General features: G+C 45.3%; 1 protein-coding gene across 5 annotated transcripts in view; it reads right to left on the reverse strand.

Moving 5' to 3' along the window:
- Nucleotides 1-12015, reverse strand: part of PAX5 (paired box 5) — a 137363-nt gene that overhangs the window by 119692 nt on the left and 5656 nt on the right. For 4 of the 5 annotated variants that reach the window (XM_032206086.1, XM_032206085.1, XM_032206081.1 and 1 more), the window contains exons 2-4: nt 9628-9793; nt 4708-4905; nt 978-1042 (exon numbers count right to left, since the gene is read on the reverse strand). In XM_032206086.1, the coding sequence (XP_032061977.1) occupies nt 978-1042; nt 4708-4905; nt 9628-9793 (429 nt within the window). The remainder of the gene's footprint in view (nt 1-977; nt 1043-4707; nt 4906-9627; nt 9794-12015) is intronic. The other variant, XM_032206087.1, reaches the window with a different exon arrangement.

Consider the following 12015-nt stretch of genomic DNA (forward strand, 5'->3'; position numbering starts at 1 on the left):
CAACCCTTAGCCCCAAGAAGCAAGACGGCTCATCTCTGCTCTTGTTTTTCTCAGTGAGAGGCAGCCCCTAAGCTACCAGAGCAATCTGATGGTTGCTTTCTCTCCACAGAGATTATTTTGGCATTTTCAAGAAAGACAGATCCAGGATGCTGGATTGGAGCACAATCTGTGGGATAAGCTCAGCATTTAACACAGCTCTTTGTGAGATACTGTGCCTCTCACAGCACCAGCCTACCTTTGCCAAAAAAAAGGTCAGTGAGCGCTTAGCCTATTTCACAGGTGAAAGTCTGAACACACAGAAGAACTGAGACGCACACACACCTGTCTGCCTCCCTCCTGCATAAGAAGCATGATCTTATCTTTGCCACAGCGGCTTTTGCCGCAGAGGCTGCCTCATCAGTCAGGACACCCTTTCCAGAGACCACCTCCAGCAGCCTTGCATAAGTCCAGGCTGAATATTGCTGGTCTGCATCTAAATTAAAGTTTAGGAAAGTTTTGCTACTTCTTCACTCAAGACTGCAAGTGCACAAAGAATTATGGAAGGGATGGTTGATAGATGAAAAAAAAAAAAGAAAAAACACATTCAAAACTACTTACTGACTAATGATGCAGAAAATGTTATGAATAAGTATCCCTTTCTTGATTTATTACTTTAATTATCTGACATTCTATAGACCCCCATTAGTGGTTTTTTTTTGGTTTAGATTTCAATTTTCTGTCTCATGGTGAAAGCTATTTATCATAATAATCAGTAAAAGTCAAAACCTTTTAACAGTATTTATAAAATTCATTTACTATGTTCAGTCCTTGGAGAATGACAAAGAAGGTGCATTAGCACGTGTGCTGAAGTGTTTTATGCAGAATTATCTGTCCATAAGAATGATTAAAAGTTCTTTAGAATATTTGTAATCCATTATGCTATTTTTTTAATATATTAAAAAAAAAATAAAATAAAAAAAAAAGCAAGCTTTTCTTACCTATGCTGTGACTGGAGGCTGGGACTTGCTGATTGGGTGGCTGCTGCACCTTTGTTCGTATGATCCTGTAAGCAGTTGAAAAGAAATGGCTACTTAGCATTAAGCATACAATTACAGGGGACACACCATACTCTACTTTTTCACTTTGGGATATCTACATCAATACAAAAATTTCTTCCTGTGTATTGCAGGCAGACCCTGGACTACATTTTTGCCACCAGACCAAGTCATTAGGGACATTAGGTACATGACCAACTCCTACACACTCCTTGAGATCCAGCAGAGAGTGGTGCTTCAGTCCCATTGAAGACATAGTCCTTAATGCCCAGGAAGGACACGTCGGTAGCTATTTGGCCACCGGCTAGGCCCAACACCACATCTTCGGGGAACCAGACACTACCAAGTTCAAGTGCTCCACTAGACTGCTATCTGCAGCCATGGGTGCTTGAACACATTTGTAAATCTGTCACTAACCCACCCCGGGAATAGTACTCGCACATCTAGAGAACCTGGATACCTCTGAAAGGATTCTGCTTATCCAAATTAATATTAAAACAAAAATGTGGTGGATTAAATGCTAATCTTAAAAGCTGAATTACTACATTGTCTTTGCTGGGGACAGCCTCTGCTCTGAGTTATAATGATGTAAATCAGGAAACATTCAAATGAGCAGAGACGACAAAAGGCATGCGTTGTGTTACAGGACAAAGGGCAGCTGTTAAGAAGAGCTGAGGAAGTGCTCTATCAAACGCTCACCTGCCGATGCACTGTTAAAAAAGAAAAGAAGGGGTCTGAAACGCCTCCAGGGATTACACAATTCTGCCAAAGGCTGCAGTGGAATCAAAACGGGCTTGAGCGAGGCACACTCCTTAGTCAAATCACATGTCTCTGTTTTATGCACTGTTTACGCAGTTGTAATGCTGTGGTAAGCATTTATCCTGTGTTTACCTAGCAAACTCTTTTCCCATTTCTGCCTGCCTTGAATTTGGAAGAGGGGAGAGGAGGGGATGGGAGGGGTGAGACAGATGTGGCATGGGGATGCGTCATGAGAACACAAAACTGTTACTTGCTGGAAAGTTAGCCCGTGAACCTGTACTGGTGACGCCCAGCCCCCTCCTCAGCACAGGACTCGCTGCCTGCCCCTTCCCTTCCTGCAATGGGGCTAGGTGTGAAAACAAGTCTACATTCAGCTGTCAGCACCAAGGTGAAGCCGTTGGCTGTTAGACGTCTTCAAACTCCTTGGTGATGGGGTCCCTTGCTTCTTCTGCCTCCACACAGGGCCAAAGCAGCTGGCTGCACACAGGAGCTGCAGGGAGCTGTGCAGGCAGATTGGTGGGGGAGAGCACACAGCCAAAGAAGACAAAGGACCCCGCACGAGCAAGACTGAAAATAGCACCCTGTACAAGGCTTCCTTCCTGTCATGCCAAAGGAAGGGTGTCTGGGGCCTTCTGACACAGAAATATCTTCATCTCTGGAGGGACAGGGGACTGGAGCACACTGAAGCAGCTGGGCAGCTTATCTGAGCAAAGCTAATCTCAATGATTAATTATGCCTTAGTTGCACAGAGTTGCTCCTGCTGCGGAAGAGTGGCCTATTATTAATATTAATTAATGTTACTAATTAATAATAGTAGTTGTTATTCATTTATATAAGGGGGCAGCAACTCAAATTCATCTGCTGAAATGCACCCTCCGTAGCAAGGACATGATATGTGTAGACCACCACAGAGGCTTTACAGGGCAGCGCCCCAGCCCCTCAGCTCTCAGCAACAGCAACAGCAGCTCTCCATGACACAGCCCTGGAGAATCACTCCTCTCCACACTGCAGGCTGCCACTGCAGGAAGTCTTATGGCTCAGTTCACCTTGCTTCTTCCAAGGCAGTAACCGTCCTTCTGTTTTCTGGTGGGAGCTGACATCAGTGGCTAAAAGGCAACATCCCACTTGCACCTCAGGGCTGAATAAGGGCATTACACCTTCATACTAGAAGTTTGCACCCTTGCTGCATGATAGCCCTATCTGCAAAGTCTTGAAACGTGGAAGGACAAGTCCAAAGACTGCACCACAGAACTGTGAGGATTTAGCATTAAAGCCAAGTATTTTGATGTAGCTTCCAGGCTCTTGGCATAACAGTTTGTTTTGGGGATGTGCTCCTAGGCTGGCAAAAACAGTTCTCCAGGTAAACAAGCTGACTCAAAAAGATCATGTGGATTTCAAAAGGGGTTTCACACCCTTCAGAAAAGGGAAAGATCTTAGCCACAGTTGCATGCAGATGAGAAAGAATGAGATTTCCAGCCAAATAACTTGGCTGTAGATCATGAAACAGAGATTCTGATGAGAAGTCAGTGAGTGCACAGACATTATCAAGGATAAAGCAGGAGGTAGAATAAGGAAAGTGGATCAAAACACACTGGAACCTACTTAGTGTCTGCATTCTAGAGCTACGAGTGCATTTTTGGCAGTCTTTTGGAGAATGCTTAAAGCCCTACGACATAAACACAGGACTGCTCATTAATGCTTCTGACTTGACAGGTGCTGAGTTGACTTTTACGCAAGCAAAGTCTGCCCTTAGTTAGCTGAGAACAGACAGAACAGGATTTTCCTTCAATTTTCATGGTGTCCATATCATTCCTCAAATCCTTTTTTTTAAATTGAAAATGCGATGTCCATAGCATTACCAAGTGCTGTTTCAGAGTCTAAACTAGGCAGGAACTTCCAGGCAGTAGCAAAGGCTGTGAGTGAACTCACCTGTTTTTGCACTTAACCATGCAGATGGATGACTCAACTCTTAGTTCAGCAAGACAGAGCCACCACTCTGCACTGACACTGGGGAAGTCACTCCTGCTACTCAAGTGGCAACTCCATGAATGCAAATCAGGTTGGGATAGCCAATAAAAGAAGAGTGCATCAATTTATTTCACGTCCATGGACACAGATGGGACTTTATAGCTAGCTGCACTCAAAGAATTCGCATGAAATTGCACAAGAGAGAACCATCTCACCAGAGCAGTGAGACCAAAGCCCGGTACAGAAAATACTCCAGAGAGAAAATGAAAAGACTTGGCTTGCCAGGGGCTGTTGGTGTGCTTGAGGGTGCCTGCATGCTCTGCCTTCCAGGTATTAATACCCTATTATCACTCTGGAGGGCTGGAGATACAGCTAAGTACTTGAGAGGGTTTTCCCTGGTTTATTAATGCTAACAATTTCCCTGGTTTATTCATGCTAACAGTACCAGACCGTGGCCAGCAGAGTTCCAGGTCAACTGCAGCAGTACTGAGCAGGACATGAAGACCTTGAGACCTGCGCTATGGATCATCTCCTGAGGTACCTAGGTGCCTGTCTTTTTCCAGATCAACACCACCATGCAACTCAGTTGCAGTCTCAGCTTTCCCCAAGAGGAAGTACCAGCACAGTGGAGGCATCATTTGGGTCAAATCAACACAGATCTCTACCAGCAAGAACTGCAAGGCATGGACTAGGGAATGGGAAAAGACAGAAAAGAAGCAAAGGCCAATAGCACAACCTGCCCAGTCCTAGGAAATACTTATGACCGTGAGGCTTTCGCCACCAGGGTGACCGCACAGCCACTCCAAAGCCCTAAATACATTATGTAAACACATGTAAACTGGATTTCTTGCAAACAACCCAAAACACACATTTCTACCGACAAATGAGAATTCAGAGAACAACACTTTCTAGCAAAGTCCCTCCCCAGGACCATACACATCTTTACCTGTTAATTGAACTGACGCTGGGCACGGTGTCATTATCACATACTCTCTCAGCAAGAAGTCTATCCCTGATCTCCCAGGCAAACATGGTAGGATTTTGGCGTTTGTACTCTGCAATTTTTTCGACGACTTTGGGTGTGGCGACCTTTGGTTTTGATCCTCCAATCACTCCAGGCTTAATACTACCGGTTTCATAATACCTGGGACAACATCCAAAACAAACCTTCAGTTATCACAAATAGACAGAGAACATGCTTTGAGATTTATAGAGAACATAATTTCAAGGTAACCAAAACCCAGCAAATCCTGAGATACATCTTCACTTTAACATACATATTTCCTGCCTATGTAGTGTTTTATCACCTAGTAGATTAACTTATAGTAATTGGAATTGGGCCATAGCATAGAATATATATTTTTTCATAACAGAAAGACAAAAAAAAAAAAAAAGCTGTGCAAGACTAAAAGGCATTCCAGGATCCAAAATTAAGTGCAAATATGTGTTATTAATCAGGGGTATTGGCAATAATAGAAACAAATCACACCAAAGACCACTTTTTGTAGTAAATTACTGTTTCTAATGAAATTCTCTGTCATTAATATCTAGAATGTGTTACCATTTTCACAGTGAAATGAAGGCTGGGTATCGTATTTTATTTGCACCTTCAAAATAAATATGTTGGCATACCTTTTTCCCATTTAACTGTTTCAATATATATGTTACTGTTTTAATAGTTAATATTTTTTGGAATATATTATTTTTAATATTATGTTTCTAATAGTTGTAACCATAAATTTTAAGGTAAAAGGAGCTGTCCACATTCTCAAGGGGTTCAGTTTTGGGTGTTGGTTTATCTGACCAGCTCCACGATCCATTCTCACGCACATGCGAGCAGTTCTGCTGTCATACAAGGGAAGGTGGTAGGAGTGCACCCCTAAACTGACTGAGATATGTCAGACAGAATTTTTTTTCTTTTTTGCATGTAAATCACATGTAAAGGCACAACTGCCTTTAATAGAATTGCAACAAAATGTCACAGCTGGGATCCCCAGCCCTATCCATCTCCCCCTTTTTAATAAGTCTTGAAAATGCTGTTAAAATATGTCCATAAAATACTACCCACCGAAGACCAGAGAAGAGACTAGGAATGAAATCACGCCCCTCTGTGCTGAGATTTCAGGGAGTGCAACACACAAGATATTCTCCTGGCCATGCACGTTTTGTATCTTGTGAATTTCCTTGTAACCAGATGAAAAATAAATCCCCAGGCTACCTGCAACCACTGCCCTAGCTGCCCTTATCTGGCTCATCCTTTCTGAATAGACCCTGACTTCATGAGCCTTTCAACCAGAGACCCACCAAGATGTAGTCTCTTAGCATCTTAAACATGTCCACCGACTGCTCTCTGCCCAATTTCCAGTAAGGCGCTCAGAAAAGACTACCAAATAAGAATGTAAGATTATTTCTTAATGTGTTTTCTCTGCAGCTACTTGCCATACCCATTATATAAAAATAATAATAATTATTATTATTATATTAATAATAAAATTACAGTCTTTCCAGCATGAGCAAATCAGAACACAAACAGGCTGCACAGTGAAAGTCTGTCTCACTGTAGCATGCAACCATGCTGGTTAAATTTCTGTCAGGTCACTACTTTTTAATCTTCCTCAGAGATCTGGGGGCGAGGGGGGGGGGGGGGGCTAAAATTCCTTTGAAGGGACTAATACCATGTTGTTTGTACATGTTTTCAGATATTCTGGGTGCAGATGTGGACTCAGTCTCCACTTATATTTAGGTGATATTAGTAATGGACAGTGTCAAGAGTCAGAGATAGATTAACCCTCCTAGTGTCCCCTAGTCATGAGCTTTAGGGCAGGAGGGTAGTATTTTGCTCCTCCTGTGCTTAATTTTCTGAGGACATAATAAAATGAAGGCAAACTCGGATCACAAACTTTCTAAAACCTTACATCCCCAGCCTCATAACCTTTTCTAGTAGAACTTCTACTGTAAGAAGGGTGTGAAAGGAAGCCATACAATAAATGTTACCCAAACAGAAAGTTGTAATTTTCTTCCTTCCATCTGAAACCATGGATTTTACAAGCGTTCCTTTGTGCTCATCTCTCACACGGCTGTGCGTCATTTTCGGGCAGCATCCTGCGGCCAGCTACCCCACTGATGGAGAACAACCCTCACGCCCAGAAACCAGACGCTAGCAAGCTGGGGAAGCTGTCACTGAGTGGACAAGACAGTGTTTCCCACAGCTATCTCTGCTAAGGGTGGGTAACGCATGACAGCAGACTCCCTCAGCACCCCGGCGCTGCCGGCTGGCGTGGCAGCGGTGAGCTTGCTGCGGGACTGTGCGTGGAGGCACTTTCCAAAAACGCTGCCGCAGCAATGGAACAAAGACATGGTGCCCTCCAGACAGTAAGAACTTCACTCTAAATCTTATCTGCCAACCTACTTTCACCACCTCAAGCCGTGCAAAAGCTCACACACATTCGCAGGCGGCTTGTCTTGTGTGGAAGGGCGCAGGCTTGGGCCCGGACCCATCTTCCTGGACAGCTAGGAGAACTTGCCTGCAGCAGGGGTCGGTGAATTACCAGCAACACTACTGCCGACGCTTTCTGGTTCACCCGAGCAACTAATGGAGGGAGCAGCACGAAGCAGTGGCAGACTGCACAGTGCTGGCATCCCTGACTCCCATCTCCATTTTAAAGACAAGGCTGGCTGCAGTCAGATTCATTTCACGTGCACAAGGTCCAGGCCTTTTGCTGCCAACAAATTGGCAATGCAGGTAAATATTGTGCACCCCTGCAGAACCTACCTCTGGGACAGAGATAGTGTCACCTGCACTGCAACCATCTGGTCCCCACCCTGTGGGCTGCCCAATACAAGGCTGGTTGTTAAGGCTGTATTGAAGGCTGATAGGAAAACTCCAACCATAAAATTCCAAATGTAAAGATTTTTCGTAAGGATTCCTGTTCTTCAGACACACACAAACACACACACACACGGAGCTCCAATTACAGTGACATTTTACCCACCGTAATTATTAGTTATGAAAATAATGAGGTATGAAATTCCAATTTATTTTTGACAACTTTAATGACAAAGCTTTGGAGCTTCATTCTCAGCTGTATACCGCAAATGTATCTAATGATAAATCTATTCAAATGAGCAAAAGTAAAACCACTGGACATTTGCCCAGTAAATAAATTGCCCATTTCTTAGTTTTACATTGGTCCTGATGGGAATTGCTGGTAAGTCTGCTGCAGTGCAGAGCATCACAAAGCAAACTATATAATGGTCACACCAGGAGCAGAAACCCGTTCTGAGCATGGATGCACAGCTCTAACAGTATGAAATAGCCTGGGAGGGGCAGGCAGGTCTCAAATAAAGCCCTCAGAAAGTTTTTCTCTATCAAGTAGTAAAGGTGTCGATGTCCTTTAAAGTCACGCCAATGTACGACCAGGAGGAATGGTTACAACCTGAAGGGGAATGCACCTCTGAGCAGCTAATGCAAAAGAGAAGAAGGACAGATGCTCAGCTTAACCCGCACACCAGCTCATGCAACTCTAAAAGCACACAGTCCAGGCCTAGTGAGATAGAGTTCAGCGGTTAAGCTGACTGAAGATAACAGGGTGTTACAGGGAAAAGAATGCTGTCTTCTACAAAACCGGGGGGGTCCATGACTTCAGCAAGTAAATTTGCTTGTGAACACTTAAATTGTCACTGAGAGATCAGAAATGCTGCTAATCAGAGCAGGACCTCATGCATGCTACAACAAAAAGGTCCTTTAACAGTTTTTACATCTATGGAATGACCAGTAAAGCTAATTGATTAAAAAATGGAAAAGAGGAAGACGCTACAAATAGTAACAGTAGAAGTAAAATGCTAAACAATGAAATTAACGGTTAAAGTTTAGTGAACATGTCAGAAATTAACTTTTACAAATTATATATATTTAAAAAAAAGTACATACATATTATAACAGCAACAAGAATAAAATAATAATAATAATAATTTAAAAAGTCCTTACTATAAGATGGTTAGATACCTCAGAATTTTCAACCTGGAATCCGAAACTACTTCAATACAGTACTTTATACAAATGATGCTCAGAAGATACAAAGAAGAAAGGATTTTTTTAAACCTGAATCTGAATAATATTTCACAGAATCACAGAATCACAGAATTTTCTAGGTTGGAAGAGACCTCAAGGTCATCGAGTCCAACCTCCAACCTAAACGAGTCCAACCTCCAACCTAAACAAAAATTTTAAAAACAAAATCAGGAAATGATAATAATTCAGAGATTAATTTGCCGTCTCTGTACTGGTTTTAGCAAGTTCCATCTGAATGGAAAGCTACTCCCAAAAAAAAAACAAATGTAAGATGGTTAACAGCTACTTATCGTATTCTCTGCTCTAATTAAGAACATATTCCACCACAAGAGTAGGAAAAGGCCTCAAATTAAACAGTGGGACAGATTCAATATAGCGTGTGTGAATGAACGCTTGAGAACATTCATGCAGTGTAGAATGATAAAATTGCTAAAAGTAAGTCTTTTTCAGAAAGCACGAGTTACTTTCCCTGAATGTTCCCCAACTTCTCTTTCCTCTCCATTTTACTGAAGCTGACTCGCAGATTTTTCTATGTATTCACAACAGACTACTGCAGAATATATGCCACATATACACCAAATATCACACGTGGCATTGTGCACTGTGCATTAGAATTACCTCTAAGAGACTTTGAACAGGGTGAAATAAACATATAAACAGTTGCGTTTTTTTTACACGTCAGGCGTGCAAAATCATGAGTGGTGATCATGAGCCCTTGTCCTTGCATGTTGGTAACCTTTAATTAAGGGTGTTTTTTCTCTTGATGGACACAAGAGATTTGTTGCCCACCCTTACCTGCCAAGTATTTTGCTGACGCAGCCGTGGCTGACGCGGAGCTGCCTGGAGATGTCACACGGCCTGACCCCTTGGTGGGCAAGCTCCACGATCCTTTGGCGAACGACATCTGGGAGGGGGCGGCCATTCACAAAAACACCCCCCAGCTGATTCACACCTCCATGTCCTGAAACAGACCAGGGGAGGGGGGAAAAGGCAGGAAAAGAACAGCGTTGTCAGAGTTGGAAAGAGACCTGTGTGCTGCAGTCCTCCCAGCGGCGCTGGGGATGTGCTTCCCGCAGGCAGGTCACCCTGCAGCCCGGAGGCCGCGCTCTGCAGCCCCCTGTGCCACTCGCCAACGGGGAGGACCCACCTGCCTGAAGGCAGAGAGGGCTCTGCACTGGAAAATGGCCACCTGAGACCACGCACGGTCACCCAGCCCCACCAGGCGTGGGCCATGGCCCTCCCAAACACAGGGCCGAGGCTGCCGGACCACAGACTCTGTGGGCAGACCTGGAGGTGCCTGGTGGGAAAGAGCCAGCCGCCGGCTATGAAGCAAAATAAAATAAGGCTGGGTGACTGCTCAGCATACACATTATTTGTGTCTAGGCACAAAAGGGGGTACCTGCAATTAAACGTTATTTTTTCAAAACAACTGAACTTAATCGAGAGTGGGGAAAAAAAAAATACAGAGAACGTCTTCTGCTCCAATAATTTATAGCAGTCTTGGCAGGTATTATGATCACCCAAATGAAATGTGAACACTGAGGCAAGCCCAATATATTATTCCTTTTGTAACAGATTTGCACTGTTCACCTTTAGCAAGGTGAGTCATATGTCTGATGGGAAATGGGACCCAGTTAGATGGATGGTAGTGAAATCGTGTAAAACCCACGAACATGTATGTAATAATCCCATCCACCAAGTAGAAAAATATGATTAACCCTTGTGATGTTAATCATCCAAACTACTTAGATTGGAGAGAGTGGAGAAATTGCAAACAAGCAATAGGGGCAGTACAGATGTCAATGCTGGAACAAAAATAATAGAGAAAATGTCTCTATTTACACAGAAATTGAGTGGTACTGAATAAAGTGACAAGTCAAATGCCTCAGTGTTTAGATATATATATACATATACATATACATATATATATATATATATGTATATATATATATATATATAAAAAGCAGTTTTATTTAAATCTAGCCATTGCACCACGGACAAACTGCTGTCAAACTTTGCAAACACCTTCTAAAACTATCAGGACAAATAATTAATCCATATAGAATAAGTGATTGTCAAAGCCAGGTAAAGCCTGCAACGAGCAGACAAGTGCTGCTCTGCTATCACCAGCGTTAGAAGCAGACCTTTCCCAGAGGCTGCATGACGCTTCAGGCTCGAGGTGTATCCCAAGTTTGTTGGGAGCAGGCCCAGGGCAGCGGGGCTGCCTTCAGCAGCACCTGCCAAAGGAGCTCCCGGTCGCGCACAGGGAATGCTGCGCTGCGCTGGTGCTGAAATGGTAGCGTGGCCGGGGGGAAGAAAGAAAACCCACTACTCACTAAGGATAAAAATGCAGGAGCAACCCAACAAAGCTGTAGTGAACGAGATGTCAGGGTTTTCACCTCTTAGCAGCTTTAATGACATGAAATCATGGACAGGGTATTCAGTACGAATGACAAAATTGTGCAGGTGGGGGAGGTCCAGAAGGGGAGAGGAAGGAGTGAGGGAGGGAATGAGGGAGGGAGGGAAGGAGAGAGGGCAAGGAAGGGAGGGAGGAAAGAAGGGAGGAAGGGAGGGAAAGGAAAGGAGAAAAGGAGGGAAAGGAAAGGGGGAAGGGATGAAGGGAGGAGGAAAAAAGTATTTCCTTTGGAGACCCTCTCCGGGCCGAAAGCCCAGCCCACCCCGTGGCCGCCGGGGGAACAAAGGCTGCGGGTGACTCCCGCCCTGGGCCGGAGCGGGGCGCGGGGAGTCCGCGGGACGCCCCCAGCCCCGCCACCGCCCGCTCAAGCGGGAGCGGCGTCGAAGCGCCGGGCGCCGTCCCCTCGGCACCTGCCGCCCCCCCCACACACCCCGAGCTCTGTGCGGGGCTGGCCCCGGCCGGGTGGTCGCGTACCGGGACTGCGGGAGCCCGGCGGGGCACAGCGCGGGGGTCCCGGAGCGCCGCCCATCCGTGCGCCTCCGGCTCCGGAGAGCTTGGGGCGGCCCCGGGACACCGACCCGGTCCGAGGCAGGAGCACAGCCGCGCACCAGCCCCGCCGCTCCGACCCGCGCCCGACCCCGGGCCCCCGGCCCCCTCCGGCCCCCCGGCTCCAGTTCTTGGCGCCCCCCTCCCGGCAGAGCAGAGCCCTGAGGGGACGGGGACGGGAACGGAGACGGGACGCGGGCACGGTGCGGTGCGCGTGGCCC

The sequence above is a fragment of the Aythya fuligula genome, chromosome Z, assembly GCF_009819795.1.
Source record: "Aythya fuligula isolate bAytFul2 chromosome Z, bAytFul2.pri, whole genome shotgun sequence".
Classification (NCBI taxonomy): Eukaryota; Metazoa; Chordata; class Aves; order Anseriformes; family Anatidae; genus Aythya; species Aythya fuligula.